General features: G+C 46.4%; 1 protein-coding gene across 1 annotated transcript in view; it reads left to right on the top strand.

Moving 5' to 3' along the window:
- Positions 1–6922: 6922 nt before the first annotated feature.
- The window catches only part of skia (v-ski avian sarcoma viral oncogene homolog a), a 65335-nt gene continuing 55591 nt past the window's right edge, over positions 6923–16666 (top strand). The window contains exon 1 of the mRNA XM_063465420.1: positions 6923–8858. Within this exon, the coding sequence (XP_063321490.1) occupies positions 7953–8858 (906 nt within the window). The 5' untranslated portion in view covers positions 6923–7952. The remainder of the gene's footprint in view (positions 8859–16666) is intronic.

Below are 16666 nucleotides of genomic sequence, written 5' to 3'. Positions count from 1 at the left end.
ACATCATTCTAACTGTGGAGACAGGGGTGTGTGCAGAAACACGGGAGCTGTCATGGCTCTGGGGCTTTCGAGCTAGCATTTCCACTTTCATGCCTTTTTGTGTTATGATGTTCTGGTTTAGGCTTCAGTTAGTTCTCTGTTTCCTGTTTAGGTCTGTTTAGGTTCCTCCCAGGTCTGTGTCTTCTCCACTATGTTGGTTATGGTGTCGCGTCTTCAGTGTTCGAGTCTGTCAGCTGTGTTCGGCCTAGCTGTCCCGTTCTCTGGATTTGTTCCTTAGCTGTGTCCGTGTCTCATCTCCCGTTTCTATTTCCCCATCACCATGTCAAGTCTGTGTGTTTCCTGTTTTACTTTGACAGTCTCGCGTCACATGTTCAGTTTGCTTTCGCCTGTCTTGTCATTATGTTCCAGGTTTCATGTTCAGGGTGTTTTCGTGTTTAATTTGAGGTTACTCACTTTTTAGCCTTTGCCCTTTGTTTTGTGTTTTTTCTACCAGCCTTATTAAACGGCTCGCTTTCTGTTAAAACCGAGTTCTGTTCCATGCGTCTGCTTTTGGGTCCACACCTCAACTTCACACGATCTGCCTCCGCTAATCGTGACCGAAGCAAAGCACAAACTACAGGAAAGAAAATGGACAAATTTCATGTCACGACAGAAAAAAGACTCGTCCATGAATCGGGGGCGAACTCACTGAGGGGGTTAAACAACTCCTTGCTGGCAGGGCCCCTGGGGTAAATCAGATTCAGCCTTGGATGTTGTGGGGCTGTCCTGGTTGGCACACTTGTGCAATGTTGAATGGTGATCTGGGGCAGTGCCTTTGGATAGGCTGAAATGGAGGTTCCCATCTTTCATAAGGGGGTGCTCACATTACTCAGCTTCCCTGGTAAGGTTAATGGCAGGGTACCGAAGAGGAGAGTCTATCCATTTCATTGTTTACATGGAGAAGGCTTTAACCACTTGGGGAGAGTGGAATATCTGGTCCATTGTTGCGTGCTCTTTAGTCCCTGTAAACCAGAGTGAGAGCCTGGGCTGCAGGCTTTACTGCAGCAGGTTGGGTTTGTTCCCGGTGGGTACTGAAATTCACAAAGGCTGTTGTGTGGTGGCCTCATGAAAAAGTGCTCTGTTGTGACTGTAAGACACAATGAGTTCTTTAAGATATAATAGTCTTTAAGGTATTTGTCAATAAACCAGCAGGAGCAGATCCACGCGGGTCAGTTGGCCTTGTTGTCCTTAATGCAGCTAGCAGAAGGTCAGCTCTGTTAATCTGTGCTTATTAAAAACGAACACTGAAAACGACAAGTGAACTTGATAAAAATCAAAGGGATCTTTAGATTTTTACAGCTTGAACAAAATGAACCATTCAGATTATGTGAGCCTATAATAACCTATTCTATGTCTTCACTTCATGGGCATACGGTCAGGACGCAGAAGGCAGGCAGTGAAGGAAGCCCAGAACATTGGCTTCATACCTCACCTGTTTACACTCATCCTGTGTTTGCACTGTCGTGTCCAGAGGTGGCTGTTGCTTCTGACAGCAGGCTTGAGTCGAACAGCTGTCAAATCTGTTGTCTCCATCATGTCCGGTTGGAAAAAGCTGCACCTGTACTTGTTATTAGTCGTCAGTAAGACTGCAAAGTGCTCCAAGTTCATTTCCACTAGTCATAGTAAGGACATGCCCAGCTCTGTGCTACACTTTGTTTTTGAGCTGATATTGTAAAATAAGCTTAAACAGCAGAGCTTAGGAAGGAAAATCCTCGTTTCACAAAATGTTTGCAAGCTTTATCATGTAACGCACAATCCAGGCAAACTGTGTGATGTGATTATGACCTGATGTGACTTAAAGCATCAATCAAATGGAAAAGCAGCCTTTGAATGCATGACCTAATCACCAACTGTCACACTTAATACACTAACAATATTGTGTCAGTCTTGCTCAAGGATTCATTCAGTGCAAGATTACATCATAAGAAATGTTACTGTAATCATGAGACTTTGTTCCTTTGCTAGGACACACATAAAGTGGAAACTTGAAGTGGTGGGACTTTCTGAGCCTTTTATGCTTTTGGCCAGAGGACAGGGACCAACGGAGAGCGGCTACAATTATGCAATGGAAAAAGACGAGGCAAAGCTGGACTGAATGAAAGGAAAAGCAAAGAAAGGAAAGAAGACAGCATTATTCAAAATAATGGAAAACAGAACTATGTGAAAACTTGCTGCTTTAAAATAAGATGAGAGCTTTTTTTGAACTGGTTCCCTGTAAGATGAGTATTGCAGAAAGACTTCACGATGGTTTTTTCTACCTCAGCCACAGAGGGGGAACACACAAAGCAGGGCTGTGGGCCAGGACTGTGGTACATAGAAGTAACCCGGCGCCTGGAAAGAAACATTATGTCACTCCTCACACATGATGCTGTGTTGTGCTCGGCTTCCATAGAGACGATGAGGAAGCCTCAGCAGCAGCACCGATAGTTTGGAAGGGTACACCGCCAGCAGGTTTCCTATGGAGTGATGAAAACAACGCTCCACAACTAACTATTCACAGCTTCTGATCGATTGTAGCCAATTGTAACAATTCCTCTATTATCCTCATTTGCAGCTCACTCTTTTTTTTTCCTGGGACTTCACAACAACAGCTTTGGAGTCACAGTTTAACAAAGAAACTCAATCTGCCAACTTCCGGACGACTGCTAAGAGGCAGCCCCAGGGACAGTGCAGAGTGTACACTATTTCTATCTAAAAAGACACTGTTAGTATGTTTGATCAATAGTGTGCTGCGTACATGCTTTCCCCCTGGTGAATGTGAAGAGTTGCTTACCTGCACCTCCAGATGGTTATTTATCCTGATGACTCAAGAGCCAGTTACATCAGGATGTGTCCTCACTGGAGTCTTTGGGTTAGCTGTTCCACATCTAGGGATACTTGTTCGATTGGGGGCTCTCATGTGAGAGTTTGCCCAAGTACTTGAGGACTCGAAGAAGCGTATCACTGCATCCATCAGACTCTCTTATGGGGATCCTTTGGGAGTGCTTAGTGAGGGCTTGGTTCACATTGCCAGCAGTGAGTTAGATTTGTTGCCACTGAGCCAGCCTAGTGTTTGTGATTTATCATATGAATACAAGTTCTTGGCTTAGCTAAGAGAATATCCAGTTCTGGCTACTTGGGCTTGCGTTTAGTAGATGATGTGGTCCTGTTGGCTTCACTGAGCAGCGAACCCCAGGTTCCACAGGGGCAGAGTCACACTACTACATTTCAAACTAGGGTTCATCGCTAGGAAAGACTGGATTGCCTGTCTCAAGTGGATGTGTTTGTCTCAAGTGGATGTGTTTGTCTCAAGTGGATGTGTTTTGAGTGTCTTGTGGCCTTGAGGAAAATGTGGGCTGTGAGGTTGATGGATGTTGCAAGTGCAACATCTCCAGTGATGTGGTATCATGTAGAGTGCAGATGTGGACCCAGATACAGACTGGTTTACAGAGTTAAAAAAACAAAAACACAAACCTTTATTTAGACAAATGGAAAGTCTGACAGCACCAAGTAACAAAATCCAACAAACTCAAACCAGAAGACACAGACAGGAAGAACCACAGCGAGCAAACAGCACGACACAACAAAGGACGGAGACAAACCGACACCTCACATACACGAATGAGGCAATCAGGGGAAATGGACATGATACAGTTGTAACTAATGAAATGAAACATGGAAATAAACTAAATACAAAGCACAGGAACACGTGACTATCAAAATAACATGGACAGTAATTAACAGAGTGATGGAGACTTCATTAAAAACAGGGGAGGTAGGAAAAACAAAAATAACAACAAACTACAACCGTGAACATAAACCAGATTACAAACTTACAGGGTTACTGTAAATAACAAATGTAACCTACAAAACAGATAAAACCAACGTTCTGGAATAATACCTGAAAAGCAAACTTAAGAAACAAGCTATATAATAATACACAGAACTGGAAGGATCAGAAAAGAGAATCAGTAACACAGGGTAACAGACCCAGGACCATTAATATTAATTTAGATAAATATATTCATATATTAAACTGAACTGCATGGTCCCTGCTCTTTCCCCCCTGTGATCTATTTCCGTGGCCCAACTGCTGGTTATGCAACAAATATGCAGAAAACTAAGAAATGAAGAAGGATGCAGATACTTTGTGATGGCACTATAACCGTGAGGAGTGAAAGAGTGGAACACAAACAGTTGCTCGATTCATTGTGGGAAGTTCCCCCAACAGCCTCAGACTATAATAACATAACTAAGAGATGGTTGAGAGTCTATGAGGTGTATGCTCTATCAAAAAGGACAGCTTTAAGCCTAATCCTTAAATTAGAGACGTGTCTGCCTCCACAATCCAAACTGGAAGCTGGTTCCACAGGAGAAGATCCTCACAATTCTGTCTTATTGCAATTGATTTTTCACATGCATCAGTCCTCCATAGCTCATCTCCAGCTGGTGCAGCACACAGCAGCAAAGCTGGATTTTATGGGTCAGGCTTTCTTTAATCTTCTCCCCTTTATTTTTGGCCATAGTTTGCAACAATGCATGCATGCATGTGTGCATGTTGGAACCAGTGTCTGTTGTTATGGCTGATTGTGTTTGCGGTTTATGTGTCTGTATGTTTTAACATGTATATTTACATGTTTTTTTCTTACCCCATTATTTGAAACCTGGTTCCATATTACTCGAACATTCACTGTAACATTATATACACTGTACCACACATCTGCTCCATTTCACCATTGGTCGTCCAGACTCTCTTTTATCTGGAGGCAGCCTTTGGAACTGGTTATGCCTACGTTCCAAACACATGGACATGGAATTGCAGCCATGACCATGTGAGGAAAGGCTGCCATCGTTATTTGGGGTTTTCTGGATTAGTCCTGGGAGGAAAGATTTTAAGCATTAGCTCTAAGCACTGTCTCAGCTCTGTCAAAAATAACCTGCTGCAGAGCATGCTAGTGTACAGCACAAGTTACCATGGTGATGTACCCTGATAAGAAGCGACACTGAAGGTCTAAATTCGAACTTACCTCACTAACCACATATGAGTAAATGATAATCACAGATGAGCTCGCTGGATGTTTGTGTGTGTGTGTGTGTGGGGGGGGGGGGGGGGGGGGGGACAAGCACTGCTTGCTGGTAAGAACATGAATCACTGAAAATGAGGCTTGGCACACACTCTGCACTGTCTAACAGCTTTGGCCTTGATAGAATGAGAAGCCTAAAGGAAACACAAGTTTTGTATCTCACTTGAACCTGTGGGAGAAAGAAGACAAAATCCACACACAGCCGGTAAACACAGTGTGTCAGTATCGGTGCCACAGCTGTATGCTGGCTGAGAGGATGGTGTAAGGGCTGGAGCCCAGACCTGTGCCTCCAACACCTCAGGTCCACTGGCTGCACACTGTATAAAGGTTATTTAAAAACTTTACACGTAATCAGTCACTGTTGGGGCTGTGTCTATTAACTCACCCCATTCCTTTTAAAGCCGTCTCTCGCTGTATTAACACATACAGTCAAAGAGCACAGATTACTGTGCAGTCATAAATCTCATGTTCTGTCTTGCTGCAGACGCACACTGATAGTCAGAACCACAAACTCTTTGGGGTTCATATAACTGAGTAGTTACTCTGCAGTTCTACAAATACTGAGAACTACTGTAATTTAAATATGTTCTTTTATTGTTACAGGCGGGATAAAGATAGTTTTCTATTAGTATGATTAGTAACTAATTAATGAATAAATAATTTCAGTGCTATAGAGTTTTTGGCGACTAAATAATGAAATGCTGCAGTAGAGATATTTAATCATGTTTAGTCAGACTTGTTGCTGGTCTGCAGATCCTTGACCCCCGATACTGCCATAACGTTGCAGTTACAACACTGTGCGGCTAGGGGACGCCACAGGAACAGCAAACTCGTACTGGAGTTGAACTTCGACTCGGACCCCCTGAGGTTGAGCTTGTATGTTTGAATCAGCCATTTATTTTTCTCCTCTTCACTTGTTATAGCAAAGTTCAGAGAAAACAAAGAAGTCAACCGTGCACGGCCTCTGGCTATTTATATGATTGGTATTTACGGATCTGATATATCAGGCGACCTGCTACTTAAAGCAAATACGAGAAAAGTTTTAAATGTAGGCTACAATTGTGATGCTGAGAGCGCAGGCACACGTTCAAATGTCCACTAACAACTTATTATAGCTGGTCTGTGGAAAAAAACAAAACTCTAGCCATTTCATTAGCAGGATGGTTTCTCAAGGTCGCCAACACATGAAACTTGTTTACTCGGCGCCTCTTGCCAAACAGTTTTAACACATTCAGGCAGAAAGGAAAATAAATAAACCGCAGTCAGCCGTGCAATTTGCGTTTCCTCTTCCAAAGCTAAATTTGTCTTGTCTCGCAAAACACCACCCATCCTCTTTCGATTTTTTCTCTGTCTTGACAGCAGCCGTGAACCAAACGATTCACATAGACGCCCAGCTCTTCTGCTAGGTTCAGGGTACACGGGAAATGTGGTAAATACGAGCACTCCTAGTTTGCGTGAAAATTCCGTTCCCGTCGGGGTTTCGTCGGTGGATTACTGCACCGCTGCTGTAAACAAACTGCATGTTGAGTTAAAATGCAGACAAAAGTTGGGGAGAAACTGGTCACCAATGTGTAAACTGTGTGCTCCAGATGTTTACTCACATTATAATATAGCAGCAGTAATAGGATATGCTTCATTGGGTTTTAAAGAACTTAATGATAATAATTTTTAAAATGCAAAAAATGTTACTATGCAAAAGATTATGCAAAAATTTTATTAGCAGTATAAAATCATTCAAATAAAGATGTATAGTAATAATAAAGGAACAGAGTACAAAATAAAAAAGTAAATGCAATAATATTTTAAAATATTTTACTTTTTCTCTCCTCCTATTGTGTTGTACATTTCATTGTTTTTCTTCATGCTACCTGTTCTGACCTGTCTCGTGACGTTTGTGTAATGTATGTATGGTCGCAGAGGTCCTGTTTCGCTGCAGGCAACTGCAAGAGACAAATAAAGCTTCTTCATCAAAAGAAGAGTCTCTCCTTTAAGATCCAACCATGCAGTCAATCTTATATTAGACTGAAAGGCTACAGCATCGTATAGTCACAGCTTGGGGTGCCACGTGGTAAAAAGAACAACATTTCCCATCTACGCCTTAGAAAAAGTAGGAAAACGTCTGAATTCTCCTTTTCTTCCACGGCCTGAATGCGTCGTTGTCTTTGCTTTGCTCAGTTCGTTTCTTTTTCTTCTTCGCCGTTCTCTTTTCTGTGTGCACGTGCGCGCGTGTACGTGCGGGGGGTGGCGGCTTGTTCCTGGAAGAGCCCGGCCTGCCTGCAGAGTCACTCACATTCCTGGCCGGGATTCAATGACTGAGCCAGACACACAAACGCAAAGGGAGGGGGCGTGTGAGTGAGCGCGCGACAGAGAGACCTAGACGGAGCGCGAGGGAGAGCGAGAGAGAGACACGCGCACTCAGACTGGGGGAGAGAGAGCTCTCGCGAGCGGGCTGGCTCTTCAGACTTCTCCTCTCCGCGCAGTCAGAGTGAACTGCGGGGGCAAACGGGGTGGACGTTTCGTCCTCGACAGCGGAAAGAACCTCAAATAAGGATTTTTACATTTCGTTTTCAAGCCTGACAAACGGAACTTTTCGCCTCGGTGGAGTTTGGAAGCCGTTTTTTCAAATATGGACAGTCGGCGCACTGCTACAGGGAGCGACTGGTCGGTGTTGACTCACACACGGGAATAAAATTGCAGCTGGGACTTTTTTCCTGGATGGTTGATGAGGCGTTTCGCACATCTGATCAGCTCTGGGACGCGGTGGATTTACCAGGTTGAAGGACGCCTAGCTGGTTGTGATTCCCGGTCGACCGTAGGAAGGATTTACGCATCTAAAGTTGCAGGAAAAGCATGGAGACTGTAAGTCGGCCGAGCTTCCAGCCTCATCCGGGACTGCAACAAACTCTCAAGCAGTTTCACCTCAGCTCTATGAGCTCGTTGGGTGGACCGGCCGCTTTCTCTGCTCGCTGGCAACATGAGCTGCTCTTTAAGAAGGACGGGAAGGAGCCCGAGCCGGTTCTGCAGCATCTACCGCCGCCAGTGATGCCCGGCCCGCTCTTCATCCCGTCGGACCGCTCCACGGAGAGGTGCGAGACGGTCCTGGAGGGGGAGACCATCTCCTGCTTTGTGGTCGGCGGGGAGAAACGGCTGTGCCTGCCACAGATTCTCAACACGGTGTTGCGGGACTTTACCCTGCAGCAGATCAACTCCGTGTGCGACGAGCTGCACATCTACTGCTCCCGCTGCACGGCCGACCAGCTGGAGATCCTCAAAGTCATGGGGATCCTTCCCTTCTCGGCGCCGTCCTGCGGCCTCATCACCAAGACGGACGCAGAGCGGCTCTGCAACGCCCTGATCTACGGAGGCGCTTACCCGCCGCGCTGCAAGAAGGAGATGAACGGAGGCTCGCTGGAGCTGCAGTTCACCGACAGGAGCTTCAAAGTCTACCACGAGTGCTTCGGCAAGTGCAAAGGCTTGTTCGTGCCGGAGCTGTACACCAGCCCGAACGCAGCGTGCATCCAGTGCATGGACTGCAGACTAATGTACCCGACCCACAAGTTCGTGGTGCACGGCCACAAGGCGCAGGAGAACAGGACTTGCCACTGGGGCTTCGACTCGGCCAACTGGAGGGCGTACATCCTCCTGGGCCAGGATTACACGGAGAAAGAGGAGAAGGCCCGCCTGGAGCTCTTCCTGGACGAGATTAAGGAGAAATTCGACTTCGCCAACAAGTACAAGAGGAAAGCATCATCCAAGGTGAGCTGGTCTCCGAGCTCTAACTGTTGCAGCTTGTTATCCGCCACCCTTCTCCTTAACGTTAAAACGAGCGTGGGCCACCAAACTTGAAACATGTCCGAGCGAACACGTTTCAGGAGTGGATGCTGAGCCTGACAGTGTCTGGTCACTGCTGCTGCTGTGGTCTTACTAATTGGGCGTCATCCAGCAGCGACAACAATATGCCTCTGGTGGCAATAAAGCCATTATCTGGCCGTGAAACGCCTTAAAGGGTCGCTTTTTATTGGCCCGTACAGTAAATAGAATCTCATTTCCCAACAAATGGCTCAATGGGAAATAGTAAACAACAGTTGTGAGATAATGTTGTCCCTTCTTCAGAACACTGTGGTTCAGTGGGTTGCTGTCTGTGACTGTCTCTATCTCCAGTGGGTGAGATAGACCTGTTAGTGTGACAGACTGAGCTGGTATCTTATGTGTCATTTTACTTGTCTGTGGTTTAATCAGTGCTGATGTCATTTCCCCCTCTCTCTAGTCTTATCCAGCTTCTCTTGTGTTCTTGTTTGAACAATCCCAGTAACCAGGTTTTAGTGATTTCACTGGTCACACACCTCCAGCCTCAATCATCAGGCTTGTTTTTCTGAGCTTTAAAGCTGCATGGAAGGACTCTGTGTTGGCTTTGGTGTTTGCAGACTGATCCCACCCCTGTAGGGGGAAAAAGGCTAGTGAGCCCATTTGCATGAACTGTTACACATGAATGGAGCTGATGAAGCGGGGTTTAGAAGTATTGTGGTGGAAACATAACATGATCCCAACAAAGGGAAGCATTCAGCAAACATCAGAACCCCCTCTACCAGGCCAGCCACCCACCTCTGACAGGGCTCCTCCTTTTGCCTACTCTCCCTCTCCTCGGTGGACTTGTAGAGCAGAGCGGAGTTGTTGATGAGGCTCAGAAAGCAACAGCACAAGTGTTTACAAGAGCTTTCCTCCACTCCTCCACTGAGGCTTCTTTCAGAAAAACCTGCCAAAGAAAGGGAGATCAGGGAGGCCCTTGAAGTCCTGAAGAGTGCCAGAGTCCTACCATGCACGGCGAACACACACTCTTGGCACACACTTTCATTCAGACTTGAGTGGACACACCTCAAGGAGCTCCACTTTCAGGGGCCTCTTGTGTTTTTCCAAGTGCTGACGGGGCGCCCGAATGTTAAGCTCAAGGCTTGTTTGAAATGCTTTTTAATTCAAGCCCCGCCCCCGAGCATCTGAGGGACTGCACACAGGTTGAGAAATATTGTTGCTCTCCTTTTTCTCAACACATTTGGGCACAGCTGAGGAAATGTTTGTGGAGGATGTCGCCACAGCGCCTTACTTTGAAATGCGTCACTGTTGTCAAAGGAGGGCAGCTCAGTGAATATTAATAAGACTGATAGAAAAGTGTCAGCAGCAGTCTCGCATAGCAGACAGACACAGGAAGCGATATTGCCACACTTCCCTCCTTGCAGACGCTCTTTTGAAAGCTTCCTCCTGAGACGAGTGAATCACAGAGTAAAAAAAGCTGTCCACATTTAGCAGCGTGCCTCCAGTTGTGGAGAAAGTGTGAACTTGAAGTTCACTTTTCCTTTTTTTGTCTTGTAGGATGCATACACAGTGCAGGCTGCAAAGCACAAATGCATTGAAGCGTTCCACGTAGGTTGGGGAAGCCGGCCCCAGATTGCCATGCCAGGCTTCTGCTTTCTGGCTGGCACACATAATGAGTGGGTTTCCACATCAGGATGTGGAGATAAGGCTTGTGGCTGCAGATTTAGTGTGACACTAACTTTATAATTTGGCCTCACGATGACGTCGGCTCTGCACGGTCTGCCTGGTTTAGAGAGATATGAGGAGTGAGGGTGGCTGTGGTGGATGGTGGTGGGCAGCTGAAGCTCGACTCGTGCTTGGCTTTGAAAAAAGTTTACCTCGGACGTTTTTGGTTTGTTTGGGTTTTGGCACCTTCCTACGTGGAGAGGGTCGTCCTCGGGCTTCTTGGTTACTGTACTATTATTATTATTGTTGCTTCATCGGTCTGAGCTCATATTGCAGATGTGCGCCTCCTCAGAGTGGTGAGCATGTTTACACCACTGCTGTAACTGGTCGCGAGCGAAGCGTGCGTGTCTGCGGAGCTTTCAGGTTCGTCCTAAAGTGCTGGGATGGGATTTGTTCAGAGACAGATGTGCACTAAAAACCAGCCAGAACAATAGCAGAGGCCATTTTGCGTCGATGCTCCACATATGCTGCGTTGTTGTGCTGACAACCAACACATTCCTGCAGGCTGTTTCCACGTGTGGCTGAGGAAAGGCTCAAACCAAACCTGCGTAGGGTTGGAACGCACAACTGTCGAGTCTGAATATATCCTTCCAAGTCAGGGCACTTCTTAAATCTCTAACGTGCAGAAGCCAGCACTTCCCTTTCTGCTGCCCCCACCCTGCTACCCCTGGTGCTTGGGATATCTGGCCTCCAGCTGAAGGAGCTGCTTGTTTCAGGAGAGACGTGGGGCTGTGGTGGTGGGGGCTCAGAGGAAGTGAACTCCCACAGGGGATATAGGCCCATGTCCTGTTTCATATGCAAGGCGCAGTGCTGGCTAAGCCTGCTGACAGTCAGCCATGTCCACACAGCGGACAGAACAACAGCTGGGAGCTGTGTGTTTCAGTGGCTGTTCAGGGAATATTTCCATTCTGATCCTGTGCAGCAGTCTGCAGTGGAGCCCGACTGTGTGGCTGTTTTGGTCAGTTTGTATACTTTCCTATTTTCCTTTTCATAAAAAGTGCATTTTGTGCCGTGTGCTGGGAGAGGACACCACTTCAGTCAGGGCTCTGTTCTGCTACTCTATTAAAAACTATGTTTTGGGCCGTCCCATTAAAAACACGACTGACATGATAGAGTCGTGTCTCTGGTTCGAGCTGTGGGTCAGAACTCTAACAGTGTTGGAAATGAACCACCTCACTGTGTGAATGGTGCTTCAGTCTTTGCTTGAAGGTATGGAGCGCATTCAAAGACCAAAGTATTCTTCACTTTCTAAGAATATTTAAAAAGAGTGTTTCATTCAGGGTTGGTGCTTTCTTCTTCTATGCTGGCAATGAACAACAAAAAGCATGTGTTTTGCTCTCCTATATGGAAAAACACCTCAGCGATGAATCATTGTGCTCCATGACAAAAACTCTGAGGACCAGTCATTGATGAAAAGTCTGTTTCCACTGCAGCTGCTCTCAGGACAAGCCTCTCTGTGGGAGCAGGGTGTACGGCTGCTTACGACTGCGACTCCAGCAGTGGTGGAAATGAACTGGGTGCAGCGATTGTGTTCATACAGCACGTCTCCCTGCTACAAGCCATTTGTATCAACAGTTTTTAACTTGTGCAAACAAAAGGACTTTTCTTTCCTCAGGTGTGGCTCGACTGTGCACAAAGGATGAAAGCAGTGCACAGTCCTGATTTCTCAATATCAGCTATTTCAAATAGGGCTTCAAATTTACAGAAGCTGTGAGATGTTCAGTGGCAACACGTTGCTTGAGTAAGATTTGATTGGATTCACAGCTGAGAAGAACTATTTCTTCCAACATGTGAGAAGTGAAATCTTTGGTGAAATATACAAAGAGCAGTGGTGCCGAAACACGGCGCTGCAGTCATATCTCTGCCTGCTATGGACACATACTTGCTTTAAGTCAATAAGGGTCTGCCTGTCCATTTGAAGAAGATGGAGGGGTGAAAAAAGAGCAGGCCAGATAAGGTTTGTGCATGGCTGCATGCAGGTCATCTGGGAAAGTTTGAATATCGGTTTGACGAGCCAGTAGCGTGCGTGACAATCAAGTGTTTCCTTCCAGTCTTTGACATTCCTGTGAGAATATTCCGAGCCGTATGATAACACAAACACACACGGCTGGCTGTGGCTGTTCTTACGTCTTCAAAGGACCTTAAGTGTGTCTCATTGGGATTATAGCACAGGTAAGAGAGGACCTGATCCAGGTGTCTCGTGGGACAGAAGCTCTTTCTCAGCCAAATGATGGAATTTGATGTGTAGTTTGACTGTTAGCCACAGCTGATGGTAGGTAACCATAGGCATGTTTGTTTAATGAGGTGGTCTGTGAAATATTCATCAGCATAACTGGACGTGCCCAAGCAGCACGCTCTCCCCTGCAGCTCCTTCCCCGGGGAAGAGGGGGCAGTGTTAGTGATGTGCATGAAAATAAGTTGGTCAAAAGGTTTGACAGTTTTTTGGTGTTGAACATCAGAGAATCAGGCAGTCAGGCTTCCACCAGTCCTCCTGCTGGTGGCTCACCAGTGCTGAATGTTGAAACATGTCACATTTTATTCTTACAGGTTTTTAGTAAAAAGATTTCAGTGTGAGTCTCACAAAGACAGGTGAACATTAGTCTGACTCACTGAAGCCTAACCCAGCACCTGGCTGATGTTAACTAAATGGTGCAGCCTGTCCACACTCGGTGTATGGAGCGCATGGATGATTGAAAGAGAGTCATATCTGTAAACGTTTTTTTTCCCATGTCTGTATAAAGTGCAGAGGAAGATGTGAGATCAGGCTGTGGAGATAATCTGATGTGTATGTAGGACATGCATTTCCATGGAAAATTCCAACCTTCTGCCGTCTTGCTGTCTTTCTTAAAGCTTTTCTTAATCTTTGACAATAAACGCCGCGATGGTTGGTGAGAGATGCCGTCTAGATGGATCCAGGATGAACTGGAGTCAGATGGGAGGGGGGAGGTTACTTTCTGCTGTGTCAGACCAGGAGCAGCCTTTGTGTATGATAGCAGCCGCTGGAGGTACCCCATCCCCCCTCATGCTGTTTGTAGGGCAGCTACTATTGCATGACCTTTCCCTCCCCAAATAAAGAGGTGACCCGCCTCACCCCTCGCCTCTCTTGACGACCAGTCGGCCAATGGCGTGTGGCTTAGCCACTCCCACAGGGCAGATGGCTGTCTGATGAAGGCAGCTAGTCTCACATGCTATCAAATAAATGAGATCCACCGTGATACAGTAAACTGAGTGCTGCGCGGTGGAAGTTGTGCTCAGATGCATTTCAAATTTGGTTGCAAACTTTTCTACAAAGCACACATGGGAATGTGTGAATAGCAAAAGCATCCCTTTGCCTCGTTTGGAGCGTGATGGCGCACAGGCCCGGTCGGGTGTATGATCTGCAGTCATGCAAGTGCGCATGTGGACAAATATGTGTTCTTGTTTTGTGCCTGCATCAGCTGTAGGAGGAGATTAACATGAGCTCAATGCCTACTCATTTCCATCTCCATCTGCCTGTCTCCCACAGTGATGCTTCCCATCCCTCCCCCATCCCAGCCACACATACTGAGCTTAGACTTCCACACAGCAACCCGAGTCCACCCCCGCAATTCCTTTTAAGTCTTATAAATGATACAGAAGCCCAAAGAATCATACGTGCACGCATTTACAGCCTTGCAGCTCTCTAACACAACATCCACAATGTCCTCCTTTAAGATCATGTCACGAGCCAGTGGTCCAGCTCAGTCCATGGGACGAGTGCTAGCTCATCTCTGGAATCATCTCAAAGTTTGGGAAGGACAGGTAGAGGCAAATGCCGGGAGATTGTCAAGCTAATAATAAACGGTGCTAATCGTACGTCTGATTGAACGGGCACCGTTCCTCCGAGCAGGAGCTGCCAAGTCAACTAAGCAGCAAAGTCTCTGTCCAGTGGATGGGATAGCAGTGGGAGACTGTTTAAGAAGCAGAGCAGCAAAGCTTCATGTTTCTACTCTGGCTGGAAATATGTAGAATAGCATCGTCGTCCTTTTTCTTTACACTGCTCCAAAACATCCCACTGGAAGAGACATCATGTGACTCACATTCATTTCTATTTGAAATTCTTAAATCTAGTCCACATTGCATGCACTACCAAACTTTACAGCTAGGTTTATAATGCTGAAAATAAAGCTGATTGACCTTAGCCATCTTTTGTTTGTCCTCTCCATCATGGCGCACTCTGTTAGTTGGGGAGCTTGATTGTCTGTCACCAAAGGGGGCGTTAAATGTTCTGAAATGCAGTAACAGTATATCCAGTCAGAGCAGAGAGAGAGAGAGGGCGTCAGGTATACTTTCTGTTCTTAAGAGAAAGGCTCGGTTCTTGGAAACCTCTTTCTTTCTTTTTCACTCTTCAAGGGATTTTGGGGGGGTGCAGAGGTGGGGAGGGGGGTGCACTGGTTTGGCCTCAGCCATGTGGAAGGGCAGCTCCCAGGAGGTTGGCGGAGTATTGTTGTGGAGGTATGGGGTGGTGTTTGTGTTATGTGTGTGGTTTCGGGGCAGTTGTCCACTGGCTAGCTATTGTCACATCCTTTGTGACCAGTATCAGCTGTGGATCTGTTGCTTTGAGTCCCATCCCCCCTTCAGTGCAGGGATCAGTGATCCCAAAGTGCCAGACTCCCCCCTTCAACCCTCTGTCCCCCTGTTTTTCATCTTTAGTGGTAGAAAGCAGACAGTGTGGACGCTGTCTGCTTTCTACCACTGCATGTAGATGTTAAGAGACATTTAGCTTCCTTTAACCAGACTGGTTTTGGTTCCAGCACTGCTGGTTAGGGAGCAGTGGGCTCTGGTGTCAGGAGGCTAACGCAGGTTTACCACTGAGTGACAAAATGTAATTATCCCATCATATCAGTCTGCTTCTGGTGCCCATAATAACCCACCATGATTAACATTTGGATGCTTGATGTTTGTTATCATGGGTGCTTAAACCTGTGTGTGTGGATATATGTGTGTGTTTGTTATTGATTTTAATTACATCTCACCTTCTGCCTGCAGATGGAAATGAGCTAAAACATCATTTATCTTTTCTATCATTAAATGCTTCCTGTCCTGTCTTTGTTCAGGCACATATTCCTCACCACACAGCTCGTCTACTTCTGACATTTGATGGTATTTTTAGTCATTTGACTTATTTAACAGATAGTCGGATAAACAATAACTGCAATCTGATGAAAGTATGTGCTTGTGAGAGACGAGGGGGACACGTTGGGTGAAGGGCCCGAGGCACAACCAGAGACAAGTCGCTGCAGGAAGGAGCGCGTCTGTAGGACAGGAGGCGCACGTAACCAGGCGAAGCGTGGGGGGAGAGCTGCTGTGTGCATCAATCAAACCCACTTTATGGAATGACAAACAAACGTGAGTCACCCTTTGTGTAAGACGCGAGTGTTGCACTTTGTTTGTCTCACACTGAAACAAAGTCTGCTAATAAAAGACAGAAAGCTCCGTCTTTGTTTCTGGATGCACCTTTTTGATCCCTTAAACTTCACCTTTGTGAAATCAAATGGCAGCTTTGTGAGAGAAGGCAAAGTTGCGAAAGTGCGCAGCAGACTCGAGTGCACGCGCATGTCTTTTCTCAGAAATGGTGTGTTTCCTGGCTGCACGCAGCACAAACACATCTGATCTTTACTGTTGTTTAGTCTGCTCTGAGTCATTGTGATGTCTAGCCGCTGTTAGTTATGTTCGAGCTGAGCGAGTTAATGTTAAACAGGATTAATTGGCACGGCGGTGAACTTTGACTGACCGTTCGAGTGTTCTCACACTTTTATAAGAAGTGCTGCTCTATCAAACGCAGCCATCAGTGGGTTTGAGGTGAAACCAGCAAAGAAGCTTTGGGCTGGTTCGATTTGCTGAGCGCAGACGGGAGCGCACGGCCGGGCAGAACAGGACGACACCGCTTTGGTAACACAGTTTATAAAGTGCAGCCACACCTCGCCTCAGTTTGTCAGGAAGTTGAGGTGGAAGATGGGTGTGTGCGAGCAAATTAGGGCCTCTTGGTAGAGGCAGTCAGGGGTTCGGAGGCT

This window comes from Pelmatolapia mariae, linkage group LG20 (genome assembly GCF_036321145.2).
Source record: "Pelmatolapia mariae isolate MD_Pm_ZW linkage group LG20, Pm_UMD_F_2, whole genome shotgun sequence".
Classification (NCBI taxonomy): domain Eukaryota; kingdom Metazoa; phylum Chordata; class Actinopteri; order Cichliformes; family Cichlidae; genus Pelmatolapia; species Pelmatolapia mariae.
This window is presented reverse-complemented; position numbering and strand designations above follow the sequence as displayed.